Raw genomic sequence first — 27614 nt, forward strand, 5'->3', positions numbered from 1 at the left:
CAGTTGTCTTCTTGAATGAACATGCAAGTAATTGGGCTGTGTAGGGCTGAATCTTCACTGGATTATTTAAAGTTGTGTAACATTAATGTAAGAGATTCTTTCACTAGGAAAGTTAACACTAGTACCTCTAGTCCCTTCCAATTGTTCTTGACTGTAGCACCTTCTAGAGATTGTTGTGTTTAGAGGCTGGTTTGTTTTTTCAAGCTCTCAATAAAAATACAGTTGTTGAAGTCTGTCTTATTGTTAGAATTAGTTACAATGTGCAAGTACTGTGCTGGCACACTGGCCAAGCTGGCAGGAGTGATTATGTGTCGTGGTTTGGCCCAGCTAGCACAGCAGCACCACGACAGTGTCTCGCTCCATGCCCCTATTCACCACCACCCTCATTAGGATGACAGAGGCCCCAGCGAAAAGGGAGTAAAAAGATAAGCAATGTTGTTGTGGATTGAGACAAGGGCAGGGAGGGCTCGCTGCCAATTGCGGTTCCAGGCAAAACAGACTCCAGTACTTGACTTATAGAGAAAAGTAGGAAAGTTTATTCTATAAGAAACAGAATGGAATAAAAGCAAAAAGAGAGTAGGATGATGAGAAAATTACAACCAGCACTTTAAGATCTCCCTCCCCATCCCTCATTTCTTCTCGGGCCTAGCTCACTGCTCCTGATATCTCTGCTTCCTCCCCACTAAATGGCTCGAGGAGTAGGGAGTGGGGGATGTAGTCAGTCTCTCACAGATGGGCTCTGCTGCTTCTCTCTGCTCAGATGAGGACGAGTCCTGGCATTCTTCCCCTGCTCCAACACAGGGTTCCTCCCCTGGGACACAGTCCTTAACGAACTTCTCTGGTGTGAGTTGCTCCCAACAGCTGCGGCTTCTGCCGAGACAAAGTTCCCTCACACGGGACGCAGTCCTTGGTGAATATCTCTGGCATGAGTTCTTCGCCATGGCTGCAGTTTCTGCAGTTATAGGGTCCCTCTCTCAGGACAAGGCCTTTTCTGGGCATAAGTTTAATGAGTTGATTTGTCGTGGGTTCCTCCCCACAGTTACAGCTGTGGATATTGGGTCCCGTCCTCAGGACACGGCCAGCTCCAGTTATAGTGATAAAGGGTCCCTCCCTCGAAACACGGCCTCTTCCGGCCATAGTTTTAAAGAACAAAATCACAGCCCCTGGCTTGGGGTCTGTAGTGAAGTGAGTGGGTCCTTCCCATGGGACACAGCCTCCTCTGGCCCTAGTCACTGTACTGGGCTCGGGGCCTTTAATGAAGCTGCCCCTGGTCTGAGGCCAGCTCTAGCAACATGAGTCTCTACCCCTGATACAGGGTCATTATCAAAATGAGTCTCTACCGCTGATGCGGGGTCTTTAAAGAAATGAAAATAGATCTCAGCTTCACCAGTCCTCTCCATAGAATGCAGGGGTGTCTCTGCTCCAGCACACCTCCTCCTCTCTTTCCTCACTGACCTTGGAGTCTGCATGGCTGTCTCTCTCACTGTTCCTATTCCTTGCACCTCCACCAGTCAGAAAAAGAAGAAAGGACAGAAGAAGGAAGAAACAGGAAGAAGAAGGAGGAAAAAGCCTCCTCTTCTGGCTTCTTATTAAAAAGTGATTGTGGAGGCATCTAATTAGCTCAGCCCCAGCAGTGGGTCTGGCTCAGAACTGGGGAGAGTTGCGAGCAACTACTTACAGGAGCCATCTTTACAGCCCCTTCCCCCTTACCAGAGAACACTGTCATGTCAAACCATGACATTATGGACTAACCTTACGACAAAGACCTTTTCCATAATTTTAGCTTTATTTATTGCAGTTACCATATCTGAATCAGTCATTCAGATGTGCACACAATTTTAGTTTTGTTGATTCTGAATGTGTCTCTGATTATGGAGCAGCATGATCAAGATAAGGATGACATAACAGCATATTCAAGAACTTCATTAAAACAACTTGTTATCCCCTATTTCAGGGAAAGCGCTTCCAGTCAATGTGAATATGGAAAGACTCTGTTATCTATGCTATATTGTACCACCTGTGCTGCCACTAGTATGTGTCCACCTTACCAAGGCACTGAATCCAAGCTAAAATAGCCTGCTGAGAAGTGGAGGTTAGCAGCGTGAGCTTAGTGTGTTTGGAGCACAGAGAATTGACACCTCGAGGAAGTGTGAAGCCCATTTTAGCCAGGATTAATTTAGTTAAATACGCTATATGGGCAGCTTGCCATAGCATTCATTTTTAAGGGACTGCTTAATACATGTGTTTAATTCCTAGACTGATATAATATATTCACCTTACTGTTTCTTTCCCCTGCAATATTATATGGAGCTCTGAGATGTAATGTATGCATGCTATCTGTGCCAGAAAGAAGGATGAGAAGTTGTGCTCAAGATGAGAACACAACTATTTCTTTCAGAAATACTGAGCTAGGCAGATGGGTTTATGATAATCTGATATTGAGGATAAAGAAGAGTCTAATCACAGTGATATCTTACTGCAAATCTTGGATCATGAAGTATCTTAAGGCATTAAGTTACCTGTGTATCAAAGAGATTGATATCTGCAGTGTGCAGCACCTTAAAAAAAGTGAAGTTAGCCAGTGAAAATGATAAAAGAGAAAAGTGCAAGTTAATCTGAAACAGTTAATCTAATAAGAAGTCGCATCAAACAAGTATTAAACAAACCATGACTCAGATCAGAATTTTTTTCTCTGCTCTCCTTAAAAGGAAATAAAACAGCAGCAACAAAAAATGCAAAGCAAAGTTATTTTTATGTCAAATATGTTGTGCCTGACTGCCATTGGTATACAAAATAATTCAGAAGGGACTAAAGATTTAGTTTATGCTTGGAACATTTGGAAATATTTTTTTTTAAAGTCACTATACCCTTTACATGCTTTGCCTTTTAAAATGTTGTCTAAAATGTTCAGTTCTATTAATTTATAAGAACATCTGTGATTTGTGAGATATTTCTCAGTATTACTACATGTGCATTTTAGAAATTATTTAAGATACAGTAAACTACGAGCTGTAGTGTTTTGAAGATGCCTTTAACAGTTCTTTTGTGAATTTATTTTCCATTTCCAGCACCCGGCCTCACTGGAATTGTTGGAGGGCGCCCCAGAGTGTAAGTTAACTCCTGGTTGTTAACTTCTCGTAATATGTGATGGTAGTGTTCTACCACTTGCCATCACAAGCTTCACCACCTTGAAACAGCAGAAGCAACTGAAGTCTGTTGTTGCACAGCATGCTTAATACCTCCTGACAAGTTAGTAGCGAGTGCTACAAATGAATGCAAATAGTAAAATTCTTTATTAAATTGTTGAATATTACTTACGTAGTCTCTGCTCAGCTCATAATAATGTGTTAATGACCTGTAGGGAGAACTTCAAATATGATTTTATGGCAGGGCAGTAGCCTCAAACCTGTGCTACTACACACATTTATGGACCACATTTTTCTTCTACCTATTAGTTTGGAATACGGGTACAGCAAATTTATATCTGTGCCAGCCCACTTCAGCAAGAAATGTGAGGCCCAGTGTCCCAGAACATCCCACAAAATGTTAGCTTGAACCCTTTATGTGAGCAACCTGAAGAAAATCATGTTGAGCATATAAAAAAATTTTTCATTCAATATTTTTCTAGATATGGCTAAAACCTGCTGGTGATTTATGTGCTCACCTTTTCTGTACTTTTTTTTGTGAGGGCATCTAAGAATTTCCTGTCCCTATGCAAATGCTTTGGTATGCCTGTCTTGCAATGGAGATGGGGACAGAAACTAGATACATCTCTAGTAGTTCTGTGTAGCCAGCCTAGGTATCAATATGGAGCTGATGACGGTGCAGTAGACTTCAGTGTCATGAAGTGCATCCTTTGTCAAGAAAATAGTTTCAGTATTTTGACTTAATTTCTTTTGTGTTAAATTTTCTTGTTTTGTGTTGCTTTGTTTTTTCTTAAAAATCCACAAAGTGTTACTTCTTAATAGTGAAATGAAGGCATTTCTACACTTACTGGGCTTTCCAAAATTGTTTGGAAAATTGTTGCTAATCATGGCAAAACAGCTTTTAATTTTCCAAGTGTTTGTCTGGCATATGAATAGTCTAAAGATACGTGTTCTGACATTTTAATTAATTTCTGGTTAAATGTGTTTATGCTTGTTTTGTGTGTCTAGGTCTCCAGTTTTGAAGCCATTTTTCTTCTGTTATCCCAAAAGCAATGTTCAGGTAAGACTTGGCGCTTAAAGCCTGCTCTATTCTCTTTGAAGTCATTGGAAAAATTCTGCCGACTTTGGCATTTTTCAGTAACTTTAAGTCCTAAAACTGCAAAGTATCCTGGTAACTTGGACTGAAAATATTTTCCCATAGACTAATATTATTCACAAAGAGCACTTTACAACAGTTGAATCTTGCCCATCTTGCATTTTAACTGCTGTGAATTTTGAAATATCTTGCATCAAAACTGAACTTCTCTGTTCAGGTTCTTAGAACTGTAGGTGTGAATTAATTTTACTGCATTTGCAAAGACTGCTTAGGATTTTTTTTTTTCTTTTTGAAAATTAATAGTCTCTCTTTAAAGAGAAGACAATTGAGTGTTCAGCCAGTTAAGCATTAATCATGTGAACTTGGACACATCTGACTTTTTGAGATGTCTACATTTTGTACATACAACTGGAAAGTGATATTAAAATCGGTGAATTTCCTCAGATTTACACAAGTTTTACTTTGAGAATTAGACCCTGTCTATAAAAATAGGAGTAGTAATTTCTGCACTTGCCTATATTGCAAAATCTGTAAAATTGTGAAAGCCTGTGCAACTATTGGGGTGAGTATCACATGGAGAAACCTGTGAATGAAGTCTATCTCTGTAGCCCTACTCGGTTCATAGCAATAGTTTCTTTCAGTCTGATAAGTTAGGGTTCAGGTGACTAGGCAGTCCTAGGGGAGAAATTACAGTGTAGGGTGAAACATTGAGCTAGAGCCCTCCTTTTCCATTATGCACATACCTGTGACTAGATTGAAGTCTATAAGAAAACTTGAAGAAAATGGGTTTGTTAAAGACATAAAATGTTTGGATTTATAAATATTTGTTTATGCCTTCCTGCATGTCACCAGAGACATGATGAGAAATTTATCCTTCGGAGACTGATATAAAAATAGGCCCTTATGCCCTTCCTTTTCAAGGCATTTAACTGACTTGTAGTTATTGCACGCATCTCATGCAAAGACATCCTAGTAATGATGCTTCTCAGTCAGTAAGAGCTTTTTCACTCATTCACCATGACAAAAGTGGCTGAAATCTGAAACATTGGTCTGTTACCACAAGTATTGTGACAGGCTTCTACTTAGGGTGGTGATGGGAAGCCTTAGTGCAGAGGTTGCAAGTGAAAAGAGGGAGAGTGGGGAAATGTCAGGGAGAGCAATAGAACAAAAAACCAACTTTGTAAAATGATTATCAGCAGTCAATGTACACGCTCTAAGCATTTCAAAAAAAGACTGGTTTAATTTTAATTTTTTAACATGCATCCACTACTTTGCACAAATAAGCCCAGATTTTACATTTTTTCTTTGAATAGTACTCTGCATTAGTGGGAAATAATGTAAGACTAATTTTACAGAGAGAAGGTGCTATTTAGTTGTTAAAACTAAATTTATAAACTGTGCCTAGTGGAAAAGCATTAACCTCCCCCCCCCTTTCTTGGTTAAAGAAGTTGAAGTACTTATTTTTATTGTCACTTACATTTGCTTTGTACAAATAGCTTGTCATTGCCAAGTTTAATATAAAATTATCTCTTTTAGCCTAGCTCTGTTCTGTTCATCAAATTAAATGTATAACTTACTAATTAGCACTGTCTTACAGACTTGGTAAAATGCTGTTGGGATTAAATAGTAACCTAATGTAGCAGGGAAAGAAAGCAGTGTCTCATCTACTCTTCCCAATACAGAAGACAAAAGTCCTTGCTGTGTGTAACTAATTGAGTGGATGCACTGAAACGCTGTTAACAAAATGCCACAGGACCTGTCATTGTTGTACTGCAATAATATTAAAGGTTACATAAAATTGGGGTGTAAGTGATTTGAGTCCTTTATTGAAGGTTTATCCACATGTTAACAATGGTCTAGCTGGAGATTACAGATGAATTACGGTGTGAGTTAACTGCTTTTCTAGATTGGAAGTTCAGTGACAAAGAGTCTAATTGCTCTAGTTCAGCATTTGACCCAAAACCAAGGAAACTGCATAAGGAGATTTTCAGATATGTTAACATTGACACAGTGGGTTCTTTTGTTTTGTGTTTAACTCCTTTTTGGGTGTCAGTTGGGTTTCAATATCTTATTTGTTTCCACTGCTCTTATGCAATTGTCCAAATTTTATTGCATGTTACCAGTGGTTTTACAGTGCAAACAGTAGTTACTTCCTATGTGTGCTTTTTCATGTTTAAAAATAACCTAAAACTTTTCCCTAGAGAGAAAAATTCTAATAAATCTGCTGAAGGCAAGAACAGTTTTTCTATTTTTTTTTTAAATCTTGCTCTTACATAATCACTGGAGCCTTTGTCACTATTAGCTATTCTTTAATCTTAAGAAAGAGGGCTGAGGAGAATTGTCTTGCATTTGCTGACAAGTGAGCACTGATAGCTGCTGCAGCTAAGTTGGTGTTGTTTCTTTGTAATAGTGTATGTAACCTGATTGTATGCCTGGGCCTTTAGTACTGGGAGTCCTCCAATACAGATGAAATGGATTCAGTTAATTTTTTTTACAGAGTTGGGTTTTTTTAGCGAGAGAAAACTTTGCTTACCTCTTCAACGAACAGCCAAATCAGCTAATGAAATAGCACACTTGACTATGTATTTTTTCAGATTTCATTGTCAGGGGAAGATCATCGTGCAAGGTGAATAGTATGGTACTTTTTTTATTTTGTGTTTTTCGTATCAACATTAACTCAAAATAAATATTAGTTTATTTTTTACAAATTTCTTTCACAAAATTTACTTGAGCATGAATATAGAATCCAAAGAGAAGTTTGTTATTAATATATACAGTGATATTACGAAGAAAGGGGGTTATAGCATGGAAGAGCTGTAAGCTTTCAAGTTTTGGGATCCAGCTGCCAAGAATTGTGACACAAAATACTATATAGTGCTGCTGTATATAGAGGGAAATGAGAGATATTTGTCTTCCTTTAAAACATACCCAACTGGATAGTACGTTTCTTTGATTTTTATGTCATTGCCCTACATAAATATTTCTTTTAGGTTTATAATGGCTCATTATTGTGAATTTTAAAAAGGGAGCAGCAAAATCTTATCTGTAAAACTGTTATGAAAATGTGCCAGATGAATACTTAATTGGGAATGTGCTTTATTTATTCACATCACACTGGATTTCTAATTTGACATTTTGAAAATGGATATTTCTTTCCAGATCAACCTCTTTTTAAATGGGCAGCATGTTGAGACATTTGAGGAGGATCTCACATTTACATCAGATGAGGTTGTTTCAGTTGATCCACCTAAGATTAGCAGTGAATTGAAAGGTATGTTAATCTTTTTATTTGTGAATGTATCATTTACTGTCTTTGTCCTGAAAAATCATGTTCTGGATTTCATCTGTGAAGTATATTTTACCTCTTTACACCATATATTGTTAAGTCTGTTGCAAAACACTTAAGCTAATTTTCTTGAAAGAGTTTAGCATTACACAGCAGAAAATGTGTTTGAGACTCTTAACGTGTATTAAATAAATTGTTAACCTAAGCCTTAGACACAACTGAAGACGCTTGAATGCTGGCTTGAAATTGAACCATGTTTTCAAAGTATACTGCAATATTGCTTTATTAACCCTAGAGATAGATGGCTTTATCTTACATTAGAATAGTTGTGTTCAGAATGGAGAGCAGACTTAGAGAATGCTTAGCATTTAGATAATTAAAATTTGGCCCTGTTCCATATGGAAGTCTTCACAAAAGGAACAAGAAAGGGACCAACCTGAAGTGGTGACTTTTAAGGAAAACATAGAATCACAGAATTATAGGAGTTGGATGTACATGAAAATTCCTGCATTTCTGTTAGACTTGTCTAACCAAATTCTCTGCAGAAAGAGCAGAAGAAGCTTGATAAGGGCAAAAGAGTGAGCTGAATGGAGCAGGTCAGGGTAGCTGCAAAGAAAAGGAAATGTTCAATCAGAGTCACTCATCCGAGCCAGCCACTAGGTACTAGCTGGTTACTGAAAGTGCTAGACACTTGAACAATTTTACGTTCTTTCTATTGGCTATACAGTATTCTTAACATAGAATCATAAAATCATAGAATGGTAGGATTGGAAGGGACCTTTAGAGATCATCTAGTCCAACCCCCCTGCAGAAGCAGGTTCACCTAGATCAGGTCACATTGGAACATGTCCAGGTGGATCTTGAAGAACTCCAAGGAAGGAGACTCCACAACCCCTCTGGGCAGCACACTTCATAATTTCCTTTTGGTCCAAACAAGGTCTTTATTACCTTATTCCTGGTCAGCAGATAAATCGGAGAATTAAATTAAATCTGTGGCTAAATATTGTCAAATCTGAATCAAGTGACTGTTCCTAAAGATCATTTGCTAGGAATATTTCTAAAAGTAATACTAATGCTGAAAGAGTAATTCAGGTATTTATGTCTGCATATATAAAAAAAAAAATGCTATGAAGGTGCCAGTATGTTAAGATTTATTCTGGATTCCTGATACGGGTGAGTAGTACTTCTCAAAACTGGTATTAGAATAGTGTAGCAACTCATAAGTTAGTAGGGAATGTTCTATAGCATGTAGAAAAATTTTGAAATACATGTATGACTGTGTATCAAGGCCACAGAAACATCTGGAAATGATCATGTGGAAGACAGGACATCTTCCTCCCGAGAGGTGACAGAATTGGTAACCCATCTGCAATGCATCTACACCAATGCACACAGCATGGGCAACAAACAGGAAGAGCTTGAAGCCATTGTGCACTAAGGAAATTGGGACATCATTGCTGTTACAGAAATGTGGTCAGATGGGTCACATGGCTGGAGTGCTGCACGGGATGACTACAGACTCTTCAGAAGGGTCAGGCAAGGCAGGAGAGACAGAGGGGTAGGCCTTTATGTTAGGGAGTACCTTGACTGTTTTGAGGTCAGTGATGGTGAGGATAGTGTAGTGTTTGTAGGTAAAAATCAGGGGAAAGGACAACAAGGGGATGTCATGGTAGGAGTCTGTTTTAGGCTGCCCATTCAGGATGAGGAGATAGATGAGATGTTCTTTAAGCAAGTGGGAAAACTCTTGGGGTCGCTGGCCCTCATTCTCATAGGGAACTTCAACCAGATTCCCAGGTGTCTGCTGGGAATACAACACAGCGGAGATGAGACAGTCCAGGAGTGTGTGGAATCTAACTCTCTCAGGCAGCTGGTGAGAGAGCCAGCAAGGGGAGGCACCTTGATGGACCTGGTGTTCACAGACGAAGATTTGGTGTGGGATGTGATGGTTGGAAGCTGCCAAGGACATAGTGATCATGAAATGATAAGAGTTCTCAATACTGAGAAGCAAGGAGGGAGATCAGCAGAACTGTCAGCTTGTATTTCCAGAGGGGAGACTTTGAATTGTTTAGGAAGTTGATAGCTATTGTCCTTTAGGAGACAGTCCTAAAGAGCAAAAGGAGTCCAGGAAAGATGGATATTCTTCAAGAAGGACATCTTCAAGGTGCAAGATCAAGCTGTTCCCATGTGCAAGAAGATGAGCTGGCGGGGCACAAAACTGTTCTGGCTTATGCTGGAGCTCAGGAGGAAAAAGAGAATTGATGATCTTTGGAAGAAAGGTCAGGCAGCCCAGGAGAACAATAAGGATGTTGTGAGATCATGTAGGGAGAAAATCAGAAGGGCTAAGGCTCAACTTGAACAATAAGAAAAGTTTCTACAAATATATTAGCAATAAAAGAAAGGCTTAAGGGAATCTTCACCCTTTAATGGAGGAAGGGGGAAACTGAGTGAAAAAGGCTGAGGTATTTAATGCCTTCTTTGCCTCAGTCTTCTATAGTAAAATCAACTCTTCTCTGGGCACCTGTCCACCTGAGTCAGAAGACAGAGACAAGGGATGGAATGAGGCCACCTTAGTCCAAAGGGAAGTAGTGTGTGACCTGCTGCTCCACCTTGATGCACGTGAGTCAGTAAGGCCAGATGGTGTCCATCTGAGGGAGCTGGCAGAAGTGCTCACCAGCCCACTACCAGCAGTCCTGGTTCACCAGGGAGGTTCCAGAGGGCTGGAGGGTGATTACTATGACCCCCATCTACAAGAAGGGCTGGAAGGAAGATCCTGGCAAGTACAGGCCTGTTAGCTTGACCGTGATGCTAGGAAAGGTTATGCAACAGATTATCCTGAGGCACATACAGGATAACCAAGGGTTCAGGCCCAGCCAACATGGCTTTATGAAGGGTAGATCCTGTTTGACCAATCTCATATCCTTCTATGACAAGATGACTCACTTGGTGGATGAAGGAAAGGCTGTGAATATGGTCGTCCTGGACTTCAGTAAGGCCTTTGACACAGTCTCCCACAACATTCTCCTGGAGAAAGTGACTGCCCATGGTATGAGTGGACCTACTCTGAGATGGGTGGAAAACTGGCTGGGTGGCCAGGCCCAGAGAGTCAAAGTGAATGGAGTTAAATCCAGTTGGTGGCCAGTCACCAGTGGTGTTCCCCAGAGCTCAGTGCTGGGGCCTGTTTTGTTTCACATCTTTATCAATTATCTCAATGAGGGGATTGAGGGCACCCTCAGTAAACTTGCTGATGACACCAAACTGGGTGGGTGTGTAGACCTGATTAAGGGTGGGGGGCCCTTCAGAGGGACCTGGACAGGTGGGAGCAATGGGCTGAGGCCAATTGCATGAGGTTCAACACGGCCTGGTTTTGCACTTGGGACACAACTCCCAGTAGCACTACAGGCTTGGAGCAGAGTGCCGTGAGAGCTGTCTTGTGGAAAAAGACCTGGGGATGTTAATTGACATCCAGCTGAACATGAGCCAGCAGTGTGCCCAGGTAGCCAAGAAGGCCAATGGCATCCTGGCTTGTATCAGCAATAGTGTGACCAGCAGGACCAGGGGAGTAATTGTCCCCCTATACTTGATGCTGCTGAGGCTGCAGCTCAAATACTATGTCCAGTTCTGGGCCCCTCACTACAAGATGGACATTTGAGGCGCTGGAGCGTGTCCAGAGATGGACAATGAAGCTGGCAAAGGGTCTAGAGCACAGGTCTTATGAGGAGCAGCTGAGGGAGCTGGAGATGTTTAGGCTAGAGAAGAGACTGAGAGGAGATATGATCACTCTACAGCTACTGAAGGGGAGTTGTTATGATGTGCGGGTCAGTCTCTTCTCTGCAATAATGAATGATAGAACTTGAGGAAATGGGCTCAAATTGTGCCAGGGAATCAGGAAGAATATCAGGAAGAACATTAAGAAGAACTTTTTCACTCAGATGTTTATTTAGCATTGGAACAGGCTGCCCAGGGTGGTGGTGGAGTCACCATTGCTGAAGACATTTAGAAGAAACGTAGATGAGGTGCTGAGGGATACAGTTTAGTTAGTGATGGGCCTGGCAGTGTGAGTTTAGTGGTTGAACCTGATGATCTTAAAGGTTTTTTCCAACTGTAAGGATTCTGTGATTCTGTGATGTGTTTATTGCCATTTGAAAGCTAATAGTAGATGTCTGATTGCTATGCCTGATAAGAACTGATAAGTTCTGTATCCCACAGAAACAAGATAAACTCTCTTAAGTATGTTTTCAGCTCTTATATCTGTTGCAAATCTAATGTCACACCTTAATCTCTCTGATACCTGGGAGTTCCCAGGTATTGATTCACACCATCAGACTGGACAAGTTAAGGAGTAGGAAGTCATTATTCTGTGTAATAAAGGAGTTAGCAAAGGTCCTAGTATTTATCAATGTGGCTACAATGCTAAATATTGGAGAAACAAAAAGCTATTATACTCCTTGTTGCTTTCTTAACATTTGAGAAAACTTTCTGAGGTGCCTGACATGAGCATTTAAGTACTGAATTCTTCAGGCTTTATTAAAGCAAAACACCACTTTTGAGGGACAGCAGAGCTCCTGTGTTTGTTTCCTCTGAGAATGATCTCTAAACTTTTGCCCTTAGTTGTAAATATAAATGTTTTCTGTATGTGACTAAATACTTACCTACTTCTGTGGCGTAATGCATGGACAGCATGGATGAGAAATAGACAAATGGATTAGACTGTAAAAGGAGTAACTTCTGCTAAAACGTTTTCTGTCACCATTTAGTGAAAGAGAAGTATTTTTCCTAGTTTCATGGTTATCTCAAGTGTGAGGGACTGTTAGTTGTCTTGAAATAGATAAGAGAAATATGTAAAAATGGATTTCAAAAATGCTACTAGATACGGTTCTGGGGGGGGGTGGAATTTGAATTTACCATTTGCCCTATCTTTGAAAGGAATTCTTTTGTACATTTGTTTAAGATTTTTATTAAATGAAAACAATTTCCAGATAAACAGATCATGAACGATAAATCAATTAGGGTAATAATAAATGAGAATACCAGAATACTGTCTTGAACTGGTTTTGTTTAAAGAGAAACTGTCAAAGACTGTCTGTGTAAAATGTCTGATGGAGGAAAGATTGCTGCAGCTTATACAATTTAAACATTGTTATACTTCACCCTTTGAAGAAGCACTACATTTTTTTCCTCAATTCTGTATTAAATTATGAAAAATATAGTGATGTCTGTGGCATGTGGAGCATGGTAGTCTTGTCCAAAGGAGAAATGAGCTTTAGCTGGACTCTCAGATCCTCTCTCAATACACCCTTTAACATTTTCTGCCAAGTTTCATGGCACATTTCTGCTTGCAACTTCTATGGGAGTGAATATGGAAAAGACAGTGAGCATGAAGCTCAGAATAAACCTACTGTGTTGACTCTTTTATCATATGCTTCTGCCATTTGACATTTTGTTCTACTGTGACTTACTACCAATCAAGAACCATTGTGCTGCACTACACCACCACCACTGTTTAAGCTCGTCTTTGACAGTGGCCTGATATGTTATAAAACTTCAGGTCTTAGTTAAGGCAGTTTAACACTGATACGTTTTTTTGGGGGGATGTGAACAGATGTCCTCTTTGTGTTCCAGCTGTGCCAGTAGAAGGGTTGCTGCAGTCAGCTCCTAGTTGTTCATTACTGTTTTCCCTGTTACTGCTGCTCGGATGTACCAGCAAAGCTACTCTTTAAGTGTTGCCTGATCTGTTTCAACCAAATAAGTACTGTGAACTAAGATACACTCTACAAATTATGTGTCATGCTGTAGTAAGGCATTTTTGTCATCAACAGTAACTCCCACGCCATACTCAAATTAACTTTTGTGATCTGTCCAGCTGCCACTGACATAGACTTGCAGCCTCCCTTTCTGATAGGGACAGGGAAAACTGCAGCCAGTAAGATCTGGACATGGTTTCTTTCTCACCCAGCTTTTCTAAAGCTCTTTAGTTCAACCTGTCTCTTGTCTTGAGAAGTTGGGAGTCCTCCATGAGGAGGAAGGAGTTGAAGGTGGGGATGATTTGGGTAAAGCTGGGATTACCTGATCACCCTGACACAGTTCACAGAGTACACATCTACCCATGCCTTAAAGGTAGGTGCACTTTAATTTAAATCATGCTTGAACTTACCACAGTGATCATTTTGGTTTTAAGTACAGTTTAAAATTAATAAACATTAATTTGTATCTTGAGGGTGAATTTAAATCAGTACAGTTACCACTACTTAATACATTCTGTCTTTGGCCAGCATTTAGAGCATAACATCATTCAGTAGTGAGCCTTTTACTCCCTGAAATTAGAAACAAAACCATTAAAAATGGCACAATAGTTTGATGTCTTCAGCAGAAGCCTTATAACAATACAGAAATGAGACTGATTCATTTTCAGATTTCATTGTGTCTGGCAAGGTGAAGTTTGCCAACGGAATTGGTGTTCAAGACCCTTTCTTCACTTCCTTTAAATCTGACAGGTTGTTTTTTCCACATTAGAGTAGAATTTTCCAAGACAAGCATGTGCCCAGGGCTCAGTTACGTGGTGTTTTACAAAATAAAAAAAATGTGGACATTTGCCTTTTGCTTTCTGTGGCTGCCACCAGCAGCTCCTGCCCTGAAGCTGACACAGAAAGCAAAGGCAGAAGGATGTCACTTCCCTGCTCTGCATGTTCCCTCTGCTGGTGTCCAAGGAGCAGAGCGGAAAGGGCTGCCACTTGTCAGTAGAAGGAGAAAAGGACAGGAAGGGGACAGAGAAGAGGGCAACTGAGGGGTGAAATGTATTCTGTGAGTCAGGAGCATAGTTGAGGCTGTTGAGGCTGCTGAGACTGAAAAGCCAGGGATGCCGGGAGAGCTGGTGTAGCTATAGGGAAGTTAAAATAGAAGCAAAACTGCCTGGAAATTATTAGAGTCTCACTGTCTAAAAACTGGGATATGACCAATTTTGTCATATAAGTTTCAGTATTGTGCTACTGTCAGCAAATAACTAAAGCTCAGTGGCAAAGTAAGCTTTGGGGAGCAGAACCTTGATGATGACAGCCTACTACTCTTAGTAATCTATGATTATGAGAGGCCTGTGCTGTGTAACTTAGCTGTCAGACCTCACTTAGAAACTGTGTGTACTCTATAAGACCGAATTTCTGGATTTGGACAGGACTGGGTTTGCTTTTTTTGATAATGTAAATAGGTAGAAATTGTACTTAATATGAACTTTGTTCAGTGAAGCACAGCTATCTTTTGTGTTCCTAAAGGCTTGAAAGGCCAATGCCCAGACACTGACAAGTTAAAAAATGAAGATTGGCTTCCTGTAGAGCATTTGTTTCTGGTAATTTATGATCTCTTAATATGTAATAAAGAGTTTTACAAAATTAGTACTTTGAAAAAGATATCTTGGATTTCTTCTGTGCATCTGCTTAAGTGACTTATAACAGTGTGTATGGGTGTAGGAGGCAGTCATCTTGAAAAGATATTTTAAAGTGTGGTTGCTTTTTGCAGTCATCAGGATAAAGAGATGTTACAAAATTATCAGGACATTAGCATCTGCACTAGAAGCAGAGAGATCTCTGTGTTAAGGGGATAAAAGTTGTCAGCCAATTAAGAAATGACAAGTAGCTGCTATGCCTCCTTCAGAGATACTGCTTTTCAAGGGTGGTGGAAGAGGGGATGCCTAGCACAGCAGTGGGCTGTAAAAAAGTAAAAGGGATTTGGGAGAAGGAGGGATTGATTTTGTTTGGAGTTGTTCATATGGGAAGAAAGCTTTGGAAATGTTTCCAGGAGCTCTACAAATAATGCAGAAAGTATACACTTTAAAAAAGACAGTTCTTCAAAACGTGCTATTGTAGCCATCATTAAAATGTGTTTGGTTTTGTGTTGTGTAGATCTGCCGAGTGGTCCACATACTTACCGCTTAGAAGATCTGGCCTACACTAGAAGTGGAGACAAAGGCAACTCTGCCAACATAGGTATTTTTCTTGTTTTCTGGAACGATGTCAGTTTTTCAGTTAAGAGTTATGTATCAGGTGCTCTTCTTAATTGTTTTTTAAAACCCTTACATGACTCAGTTCTTTTTTTTCAATTGTCTCTGTACTGAAAAAACTCCAAAATCTGTAGGAACAAAGAGTTTTGCTGATTAAGTATCTATAGTTCTCTGTTTAGCACCTATTGAAATCTGAGGTACTGAAAAAAATACTTTTGTGTCATACTACCAAGAAATGCCTTTGTTCAGGGATCAAAGTTGAGCTCCGTGAAGTTAAGAAATGCTTTTTTAAGGTTTCCTTTACACATCAATTGCTACCCCTTCGTGTGTACGTGTTTTGTAATATATTTCTTGGTTACCTAATCATGTATAATATTTCCATACATTAATTTTTGAAGTTGTATACAGCTAAAATGTTGACAGTGTTAGGAAGTACCAGAGCTGTTCTTGCATGTAAGACAGGTTTTTTTAAATGTTATTGTTAATCCAGTGGTATATTTCAGTGTGCAGTCTCTTTACGTTGATTATGCTGCTTCTTGCATTGTGTAATAATTCCTTCTATTCCTTACTTCTGCATGCAACAATTGGCTCTCTTACTTGTTGGAAGATGAGAGCGTGTGGTGTTCAAAGCTCAATATGACTTAAAGGTGCGTTTGGGATTTGATTTGCTATTAGCTGTCACACTAAAATGGATTAATTTTGTTCACTTTTACTTAGAAATGCAGTTTTCTTGCTACTGTTTGTGAAACTTTGTGGGGATCAAGGATGAAGGAATGTGGACTTTTTCTAATTTTCATTTTTTCCTTTCCCCATGGTTGGCAACTGTTACAATGTAGCGTTGCCAAGTCATGAATGATGCATAGATTAGAGACTTCCTCAGATACAAAGACAGCACTGCTTTATTAAGGAACAACAATAACAACAACAAACTTGACCTCGAAGATAAAATTAGCTTTGAAGTCCACAGATAAAAAGATCGCTGTGACACAAATCTACTTTCCTGATCTTGCTGTGGAACATCAACTACAACATGAAGTTACTTGAGGCTTACAAAAAGTATATTTACAGCAATAAAAACATAATTGTGACTTCTCACATTTACATCAGGATCTTGTGCAAGGAAGGAGGCAAACCTTCACTCACTCGTAATTGACCTTGCCAATTGTGATTACTTGTGTAAGTCTGGCAGACCATCTAGGGGAAAGGGACCGTCTGTGGGATGTTTGTTGTGATGTTGTTCTTTAGATGTCTTTCAGAGGCAGGGATGGTTTACATCCAGAGAATGGCCAATGGTCACTGAATCTGGGAGCATTCCTTCATGTCAAACTCCAGCTACCTCTCTAGTGACAAAAGGAAAGCTGTCATACTATTATTTTTTATTTAGGAGCTCATTAAAGAGGATCCATGTGTACAGTTTGAGTTAAGAGGAGAATCTCAAATCAGTTTTGAAAGGATAAATACAAATTGGTTTTAATACCCCTGTTCCAACTAACACCAGTTATACCCAACAGGTGTGGTAGCGCGGCATCCCCTCTACTATCCATACCTAAAGAAAACTTTAACTGCCCAAGCCTTGGAGAACTACTTCCAGCACCTTTTAGAGCAAGAAAAACCCAAAGAAGGACTAGTAACAAGGTGAGTAGCTTGCTGCTCAGTCCACAGTTGTATTGTAGATACATGATGGTATTAAGAACTTCAAATATGTTAACATTAATATTGCAGACCAAAGTGTATTGTCTTTGATATTTTTATGTATCTTCCCTTGCTTTTTTAAATAACAACTTGAGCAATAGTGACTGAAAAAGGCCATGAACTTAGGCATCTCCTGAAGCTGGACAAAGGCAGTGAGTTGGTTTAGTGATGGTATTTAAATAATGTGAATTAGCACATTAGCGTTGGGGCTATTTCTTTGGTTTGTTCCAGTACAGAATCTCTCTGTAGAATAGAAGTAAAGTGTTCTTTGGGAAATTTATCTTTTCAGTGGTTTTGAACTGTTTGGATTGCAGGAGCCTAAGTAGCGGAAGCTTCTCAAGCCTCAGATCTTCAGAACTGGGTGTCTGAAGTCCTTAAAACACTACTTGGAAGAGATGTGTACAGTCAGTATAGACTGGAGCCCAAACGTGCCTGATCTCTCATCAGAAACATGCTTCATCCTATAACTATCTTGGCAAAACATTTTAATTTTTATTAAGTTCACTCACTTTATAGGAAGTATTCCTTTAAGTACCTCCTCACCCACTTTTTCACCACATGCACCAAGCCAGAACTCTAAAGGGAAAAAAAAAAAAAACACAGCAAGTTTATTTTATCAAAATACAGATAAACTGTTGTCTTTTTGCATGTTCAGAAAATTTAAGTCAGAAAGGTGGCAGCTAAAAGCTCAGAGTGTGCTTGGAGTTAATTTAAGTACTGCTCTTTGAGTTGTAAGTGCTGTTCTTTGTCTTCCTAAGTGGCTCAGTGCAGATCTTGCCCACTGTTTCATAAGTGCTAACAAGTCTGTGTATCGAATAAATTCTGATATAAAGAAATGTAATTGAATTTTCTACGAAACAGGGAAGAGAAGGGAAGAAATAAAAGATGGCATGCCTCCTAATGATACTTCTAGAAGTCGATTCATTGTGGTTCCCTAATGCTGTTTTTGTTCATAAATAAAAGTTGAAATCTGCTGTGTCTGGATGAAGCCAATTTAGTTTCATTAATTAGATTATCTGTTCGTGAGTTTGGCTTCCTTTAATGATGTGATAATGGAGCTCTGTGAGTGAATTGAAATACTACTGGGGGAAAAGAATAAATCCTTTTGTGAAAATATTTAGGATTATAAGGATTATGCTCATGTGCTTCAGATTGTATACTTACTTTTTAAATTACTTGTTTATTTTTAGTTTTAACTGTCATAAAAAGAGTGACCTTACTCCTTCATTTTTCCTTCGTTTTCTTTATTTAAAATCTAGGTGAAAAAATACATATTCATTTTGTGGTTAAAAAATATGTATTCATTTTGCTACTAAAGGCATACCAACCATAGCTTTCCCTCACTACAGAACAGAGGTGGTCAGCCAGTTGCCTTTCATTCTCGTTTACTAAGGCTATTAAATAGGTGATCTGAATGGAAAAGGTGGGATTCTTTTTGACAGAGAACACTGAAAACTCATAAACTTCCAGATTTTTCAGGTAACGTAGTAACAAAAGATGGCCTTCAACTCCCTGCCCTGTTCCCCGAAACCTAGGTAATTGCTTACCCCACTATGTAGAGCACATTCTTAACAGTTAATCGCAGTTTCCTTTAGCCATTTTACCCCCATTAGTGTCAGTACTAGGTTAGCTGTGTGGCTTTTTATGTACAAGGTGTTATAAATTGAGATCTGAGAGTCTTAAAATACGGACTAAGAAACTTTTCATTCAGTGATATTAGTTCAGTCATTTAAGGATAGTTAAATTGTCCTGTGAGAGCTTGCTGGTTTCATCATCTTTGTTTTGAGAGCATTCTAATGCTCAGAAATAAAAATGACGACAGCTGCTTTCTTCTAATGGGATATAGAGATGAAGAACAAGAAACGTAGATACTGATGTTTCTAGATGGCTTTTTTTTTTAATAATTTTGTATATATTACAAGGGATGAAAAAAACCTTATTTACAGTATATCTCATATGCAAATACCTCTTTTAGCCTATAGATTCAGTTCCTGCTTTCCTCTGATGGGAGGAATTCTGGCTTTTTCTTGATTTAAATGCACTAACCAATTTTTGTACCATTATTATTACCCTGCATTTTAGCAGGAAACTTGGGAAAGCTGACTTCTTTGAATATGCACAGACAGCACTTTAAAGGAAGTAGTTAAGCAGGCACCCCATTGTGCATAAGCATAGGGGATCTGCTAGACCAATGAATTTTTGTGTTATTGGTGTCTGTCACAGCTGTAGTATTCTTTGAAGGGTTTATTTGTTTTCTGTGCTTTTTAAAAGCAGCTCTTAAAACTTTCGATTGAATTGTGCAATTAGGTAATATTTTCTTCCTTTTAAATCTCAGTTAATTAAATTGTTTAATTATGGTGAATAAATGCTTGGCAACATTTTGTTTGTCATATTGTTGCTCCTTAGAATTCTTATGATGCTTATAGTGATTTATCTTTTTATTGTGGGAGCATATATTCTGTGCAAAAATATTTTGTATGCTCAGATGCTTCAAACAGGCCTTAAAATACTGAAAATACAGCCCTCGTATATTATTTTATAATCCTAGTATTTAGGTGGAATATTGTGTTGTAAATAAATCCTCTAGGTGCTTGAAGTGAATGTGCCATTCTGGGATCTTCCAAATGAAGATCTGTTGCCTCTGTTACATACTCCTTTGTCCCAGAATTACTGCAGAAAGTGAAATTCAATTCTTCCACTCTTTTTGTCATTTGCTTCTGTTTTCATATGCTCTTCAGTTTCTCTCCTGATTTGTTTAAATGATTGATTGTCATGACGTTTGTGAGCTGAGGTATTAGCTTCAGGAATGCATATTCCACTAGTCTAGTTCTTGTGGAGACATCTGCCAGTTGTGAAATCGTTTGCTGCCTGGAAGTTTCTGACAGTTTTTTTGGGCTAAAATTTACATTGTAGTCATCTGATATGTGGTTGTTGGTAATTTATATTGACAATTTTTAGTTGAAAATTCTGAGGTTCTCTGATTCTGCTGGGTGGTTTAGTCAATTATGTAGATGACTTCTTGTGGAATTTGCTTTATTCTTCATATTCATGTTGCTTAGTAAGATCATTGTTGGATTGATCAAATTTTCCTGCCTTCCCAATGGATTTACCTTGAAATGTGACAATGTTGTCTGGCAGCTAGTTCTCAAGGAAAGTCATCAGAATGCTAACATAAGTTTTCTTCTTAATAGCAACTATGTTAATGCAAAAATAGGGTGTGGTAATGAACGAGTAGAAGGAACAGGGAAAAATCCTTGCCTGGCAGACAGGCACAGACATTCCATGGCTACTGCTTGCAAGAGCTTAACAAGAACTAAAGCGTTTGCCAGGCTGCTCAGCAGAATCATAGGCTGATCATATCTTCTTCCACAAAAGGTTTGGGTCATCTGCCCAAGGTAAAAGGGCATACAGAGCTGTGAATGTCAGCAATGGCCATAAAGGGATTGTGAAAAGGATAAACCTCAAAGTAAAAAAAACAAACAAACAAACCATGGTAGTACAAGAGCACTGTGAGAAATTCCAGCTATTTTGGAGGACAGATTTGAAGAATCTGTCACAAACAGATGAAGATCATAGAATCATAGAATGACAGGGGTTGGAAGGGACCTCCAGAAATCATCCAGTCCAACCCCCCTGCAGAAGCAGGGTCACCTAGATCAGGTCGCATAGGAACATGTCCAGGCGGGTCTTGAAGACCTCCAAGGAAGGAGACTCCACAACCCCTCTGGGCAGCCTGTGCCAGGGCTCCCTCACCCTCACAGTGAAATAGTTTTTTTCTTACATTTAAGTGGAACTTTTTGTGTTCCAGCTTCATCCCATTACCCCTTGTCCTGTTGCTAGCTACTATAGAAAAAAGGGATGTCCCAGCCTCCTGACAACCACCCTTTAGATATTTGTAGATGTTAATAATGTCTCCCCTCAGTCTCCTCTTCTCCAGGCTAAACAGCCCCAGTTCCTGCAGCCTTTTCTCGTATGAAAGATGTTCCAGTCCCCTGATCATCTTGGTGGCCCTGCACTGGACTCTCTCCAGAAGTTCTCTGTCCCTCTTGAGATCAGATAGATGGCTAAAGAAAAATAGGCAGTGTTGGAGGAAGTGTGATTTAAACTGCAGCCATCAAACACACAGAGACAGAGCAAGGACTGGATATGGTTTTTCTGTTACTCTTCATGTCTTACTGTTGTTCAGATGAAATCTTTTCCTAAGGTAAAACAGAAAGCCATCAAGCCCTTAGACAAAGGAAGTGTTGGTAGAAGGCAAAACCAAAGCAAAATCAGAATACAGAGAAGAAAACAAAAATACTGAAAATCTGCCAGGAGAGGCAAATGGAAATATGCTATAGACCTATTTATAGAATTGGAAACGCTTTGTTAGGAAACCATGGAGCCATTTGCCAAACTTCTACAAAAGTTTCCAAATTGGAATTGCACCAGATAAAAGCAAGAATGGAAAAAGTCTTACAGTAGTAATGGAACAGAAAAATAGGTCTATTGTGCTAAAATGTTGTTTTGGTTTTTTTTCTTCTGAACAGAGTACCTAACTCCAGAAATGTATTGAAATGTAACTCTAATTTTCATTTGCTATTAAATGCTCTGTAGTTGGTTGTAAGAGTTTCATCTAGTGACTGATAGTTATTTCTCAGTAATAAAGAGGATGCCTTCCCAATTAACTGGCACCATTTGCTGGCAAAAATGGGTTCCAGGAGTTAAGCGATTGTAATATTAAAAATGCTTCCCCCTGCCCATTGTGTTCTCTGAGTTTGTGTCTGATATTTTGGTACTGCATTTGGGCCACAACAACCCTATGCAATGCTACAGGCTTGGGGCAGAGTGGCTGGAAGATTGCCCAGAGGGAAAGGACCCAGAGGTGTTGGTCAACAGCCATCTGATCATGAGCCAGCAGTGTGCTCAGGTGGCCAAGAAGGCCAATGGTGTCCTGGCCTGGATCAGGAATAGCAGGGCCAAGGAAGTGATTGTCCCCCCGTACTCAGTGCTGGTGAGGCTGCACCTTGAATACTGTGTCCAGTTCTGGGCCCCTGACTACAAGGACAGTGAGGCGCTGGAGTGTGTCCAGAGGTGGGCACTGAAGCTGGTTAAGGATCTGGAGAACAAGTCTGACGAGGGAGCTGGGGATGTTTAGGCTAGAGAAGAGGAGACTGAGAGGAGGTATGATCACTTTGTACAGCTACCTGAAAGGGAGGTGGGAGTCAGTCTCTCATCTCCAGTAATGAATGACAGGACAAGAGGAAATGGGCTCTAATTGCACTGGGGGAGGTTTAGATTGAACATTAAGAAGAACTTTTTCACTGAGAGGGTTATTAAGCATTGCTACGGGGGCTGCCCAGGGAGTTGGTGGAGTCACCATCCCTGGAGACATTTAGAATGGAGACATAGATGAGGTGCTGAGGGATATGGTTTAGTTTAGTGATGGGCCTCACAGTGTTAGGTTAGTGATTGGATCTTAAAGGTCTTTCCAACCATAATGATTATATGATCTTGAACCTCTTGCCTGCAGAGCATTCCAAATCAGCTTTAATATTTTTTTCTATCTTTTCTTTTTTGAAATGATCTCGTCAGAAATTAATGAATATTGAAGTTGGAGAACAGGAAAATGATGAATTTATGGTCCTACTTTAAAACTGTAGAGGACTGTTGGAGTTAGAGGAAGGAATAAGACAGAGAAGGCCATGGGTTAATCCTCATGAGCTTTTAGGCTCGACTCAGCAGTGGGGGATGCCATCAGAAACATGAAGTTTTTTGCACACTGTCTTTATCTTGGTGCTTTGTACAAGTGTTTCTTTAAAAATCTTGTGAGAAACAACATGTGGATTTTATTTTACAGATATGAGTTGCCAGGAATCCATGGATTAAATTTTGTTCTGAAGAATTCCCTTGGTGGTGGAGGCATAGCATCTCTAAGAAGTGACCCACAGGCACGTATCAAAGCATTGATTTTAATGTAGATATTTTTTGTAACTGTGTATTACACAGTGTCTTTATAACCAGATTTTGGGATGGAACTGTAAGCTTTTGGTTTTTACCCTAGTTCCTTGTAATTTCCTGCTAATACACAGTATCTACTTCATTTTTTTAAGGTCTGAAAACAAAATAGGGAAGTAGAAAGTTCATTTAGATTATTTGATGAAAAGATCTGGTGAATAAGAAACACTATTAAGAGAGTCTTCAAATAATTTCTGGTTTTTAGATGCACCACCAAAAATACCTTCTCAAAAAGACTGTCACATGATGGAAAATAAGAGTATACTAGACAATTCTGATTGTTTCTTAGTACATACAACTCCTATGGCTTAGCTTGTTACTCATATAGTTAAAATGCTGATGATTAATATAAATCTGAGAGAGAACAATTGACTACATTATGTGGATCTGATTTTTTGCAAGTGTACAGTTAGAATATTAAATATTTGAAATATCTAAACCTGAAGATGAGATCCCTTAATGTGGGAATCCTGTGGCTACAGCAAAGCACGGGTCTGCCACTGTAGGCTGAGAAATGTTTGCGTGTCCAAATCATCTCAGCATAGTCAAGAAGACTGTTCACAAAATAAGATGATGCTATATATGAATCAGAGAGAAGAACTGAACCACAAATAAATTGATTTTAGCACTAGGTACCTAATGAGTTAAATGAAAGTATTTACTCTATTTAGGTTTAGATGCTTGAAAAGCCAACAGCATAGTTTTCCTTAATTATATGAATTCACAAATGGGAAAACCAATATTAAGAAGCCAATCAGTGGAAAAGGTAACTGTAACTTTGGATAGCACACAATTGAAGGCTTGGTAAAACTCACCCAAAATTTATATGAAGATGTATGTGGACATAAATACTCAGAAAACTTAACTGAATTCTGACACTGAATGCAGGAAAAATAACCTATTAAACTATTTTTGAAATTTAATTTGCAAAGATTGTATATTAAGATGGTAAAATGAAATGTTGCTTTGTTGATGTTTTTTCTTACAGGGTAAAGCATTTGGACAGATGCTGTTGGATTTCCAGATTAAAAATGTTCCTGATTTAAAATCACTTATAGAGTAACAGGTGTTTAACACATATGCTTTTAACACTGTGGTATAAAAACGTGTTATAAACAAAAACTGGCTTATTGAGTGAGATTTTTTTTTTAAGTTAGAAATTAGTGACAGTTATCTCTCAGAGGCTTAGCTATATGGCACAGATCAGCAAATGTTTTGAGTAATAGCAGACTAATAGCTTTGTCTGTGACTGATAACATTTCCTGTCTAGATAATACATTGGATGAAGAATTAATTTATTTCCTGTAAAATAGAATTAATCAAATTGCAACATAACACTCAATTATGAGATTAGATAGTCTTTGTTCTGAGATGGAAGTTGCCTCCTGTTCAGTCCACCTCTCTCTTCCTTCTCTCAATCTTCATTGGAAAATGAAATGGACCAAGAGAGTTGCATTCCTGTCAGCTTTGTTTGTCCTGTGCCTAGAGTGAGGCTGGGTAACCTGCCGTGCATCGCAGTGGAGTCAGCCCTGTCTGCTGCAGGGGAACAGCCTTACCTATGGGGCAGTCGGGTCACGGCTGTTAGCGTTATAGTGGGGCTGGCAGGATGTGCTGACCTTTGATCACCATCCACCAGACTTCCAGCACCTTGTCCAGTTAATGAAAGACTTCATTATCATAGTTTCCAACTTCTCTTAGCACTTAGTCCATCAGTTGAAAGCATTGACTAGTGGTGAATCTGCAGATCTTGGGGTGCAAATGGATTTGAAGATGAGGGTGGGAGGGAGTGCTGTGAGGGAGGCTGTCTGCTCACCCTACAACGCAGCCTTGGCAGGGAGGAAGGGCTGGTGCTGGAGGGCTGCCTCCTCATGTTTCAGGGCTGTTAAACACTCACACTGTGCAGTAGAGTCCTGCCAGGATTAAGTTCATTTGACTGTAGTTTGCATCACTCTTCCCACAGAAAGGCCCACTAACTTTTCTTGGGGAGGTCTGCCTACTGCTGTGAAGGAATACCATGTTGAATGTAGTGCGCTTTGGCCATCTTCTGCCTCCCAGCTGCCCCTCCCCATCTCCCTGCCTGCAAAATATTACTGGCATGCTTAAATTGGGTTACTCCTGAACTACTTCACCTGATTTAAGCAGAGTCTTACAAGTATCGTACTTACTGAGACAATAACTGTCTGTATGTCCTCACAGAAGCTATATGAATGTTACTCCACATGTTCAGGCATTTTATATTCAGAATTTTTTTTTCCTTTATTTTGGAGGGATTATATTAATTGTTTAATGCTGACAATATGGGACATTACTGATATCAAGTAAAATAATGAAAATAGGGATTTTGTAGTCATCACCAAAACTATTTGTTAGTTGTCCCTAAATCCCAATGTGTGTCACTGTTCTTACTCATTTCCTAGTGTCTTCCTTGTTAATGAGGACTACATTTGTGGCTTTGTTCATTTGAATGGAGGATAACATCAGCTTTATCCATCTAAACATGTTACTTTCCTAGTGACGCATAAGTACTACCCGTGTATGCAGCATGGTTCTGCCTAGTTTCAAAAATGAGTCGTTACTTCATTTTTATTGTGTTTAGAGTCGTTCATTAGCAAACTTGTTAATTATTTGGAAGCCTGTTAGTTTAGCAAAGCAGACAAAGGTATTGAGAGGAAGTAAAAAACTAGCAAACACCTCAGTAGCAAACCTACAAGGTTGAAAAGGCTACAGTAAAGATTTACGGTTCACTCAGTATGCTGCTTAAGAGACTCTGTAAATGTGTATGCCATAATTTTTGAATAAAAATGAACATTTATAAAGTATACATTTGTTTCAGTCATTTACATTGTTTCTTCTGCTGGAAAAAGTGATACTTAGTTCAAAGGTTCTTTGTTTTGGGGTTGTTTCACTTGCCTGCAATTTTGTGCATTGTCTTGCTGGTTCCTTTCTTCCTTCAGACTCTGTCTGTTCTATCCCTGGTCTTTGTTAAATACAAAACCTGAAAAAGTAAATGATACTGTTTTCTAGAGAGCTGGTCATTTACAGCTTTACAATGAAAGCTGTAACTTGCTGAAAAGAATGTTGCAGGCTTTAATATGGGAATACAAAGGCAGTATTTTTTCATCTCTGGAATCTCCCTTTTGGATGCTGTGAAACTGTCCTTCACAAACATGTTTCCCATCCATTATTTCTTTCTGTAGAGCAGCTTAAACCAAGTGGCGTTGCTTTTCAGATACTTTTCTCACAAATTACAGCCTTCAAAAATCCCTGTCCAAAGATTTTATTCTCTTTGACCTCCTTAATATGTTTTGAATTTGTGAACCTGTACTTGTTCCAGCAGTCCAAGCTGACCTGAAAGCTTGTTAAAGCTGCATTTGTTTCTTAATCCACAGTAGAGGCTGAGCGATTGAGAAAGGTTTGGCAAAATGTAGATTGTACGGGAAGGTGAGCATGAGTGCAGTCAGCATTGCTTTGAGTGCCGTCAGCTGAGAAATGTGTTTTGCCTGCTTGTTAAACCAGGGCTGCTCCTCCTGTAGGCAAGAGCTTCCCTTGCCAAGTGCCTCCTCTTCCAGCTTTCTCCTCCTGTGTCAGACGTGCCAGCAGGGTGGAAATGGGAATGCCTAGCCTGTCCAGTAAGGCTCCATCTAATACATGAGTTTCAGTGTAATGGAAACTGGCTCACCCCTTTAACCTGGGAAGTGCTCATGTGGCTCCTCTGCATGCTAAAACAAAGGCTGCCTTCTCTTGCCTCTCGCAACTTTTGTGCTGCAAAGTCACCTAACTCGTGAAAGCAAATTGTGGGATTTATCATTGAGTTACTCTATGGTGGTGATCAGTCCAAGCAAATCCTTTTGACTTATATATTATAATATATATTATATATTTGGCTTATATTCAGTATTTCAAAGTGATTTTTCCCACTGCAGTTTGTGTTTTGAAGGTACTAAAGTTATTGCACGCAAGTGACCCAAGATGAAGGATGTGCCAGAGTGCCTGAGTCAAAATATGTATTTTCATTTTAGCCATCTCAAGTGAAGCTATGTTTCCACTAAAATATGGGGGGGGGGGGGTCCCTCTTCAGAGCAGAGGTAAAATAATTGTAAGTATACCACTTTAATTTTATTTTGCATTGTGGTAGTTGGAAAGTAACAGGATTGCAGCCCTTATGGTTTGAAAGCAGAAAACGTTGGGTTCGAAGTTGCCTTTCAAGACTCTGAAGGTTTCATTCAGAAACTACTCTGCTAGGCCTTATTAAGTGCTTTGCACACAGAAATGCTCGCAGCAGTTGCAAAGGAGCGAGGAAGCCATTACCTGGGTGGATTTCATTTGCTGCGATCTGATATGTGTGCTGGTTGGTTGGCTGGAGGAGCAAGGACTTGCAGACTTGTCTGCTCTGCAGTGCCTTTTGTGCAT

General features: G+C 39.4%; 1 protein-coding gene across 6 annotated transcripts in view; it reads left to right on the forward strand.

The window, feature by feature from the left end:
- LOC133625223 (uncharacterized) overlaps positions 1-26006 on the forward strand; it is a 67152-nt gene extending 41146 nt beyond the window's left edge. For 4 of the 6 annotated variants that reach the window (XM_061994026.1, XM_061994027.1, XM_061994028.1 and 1 more), the window contains 7 exons: positions 3069-3108; positions 4155-4206; positions 7402-7513; positions 15418-15501; positions 17027-17150; positions 23047-23137; positions 24193-26006. In XM_061994026.1, coding sequence (XP_061850010.1) covers positions 3069-3108; positions 4155-4206; positions 7402-7513; positions 15418-15501; positions 17027-17150; positions 23047-23137; positions 24193-24267 — 578 coding nt within the window. In that variant the 3' untranslated portion in view covers positions 24268-26006. The other 2 variants (XM_061994030.1, XM_061994031.1) reach the window with 2 other exon arrangements.
- Positions 26007-27614: the final 1608 nt, after the last annotated feature.

Source organism: Colius striatus, chromosome 3, assembly GCF_028858725.1.
Source record: "Colius striatus isolate bColStr4 chromosome 3, bColStr4.1.hap1, whole genome shotgun sequence".
NCBI lineage: Eukaryota > Metazoa > Chordata > Aves > Coliiformes > Coliidae > Colius > Colius striatus.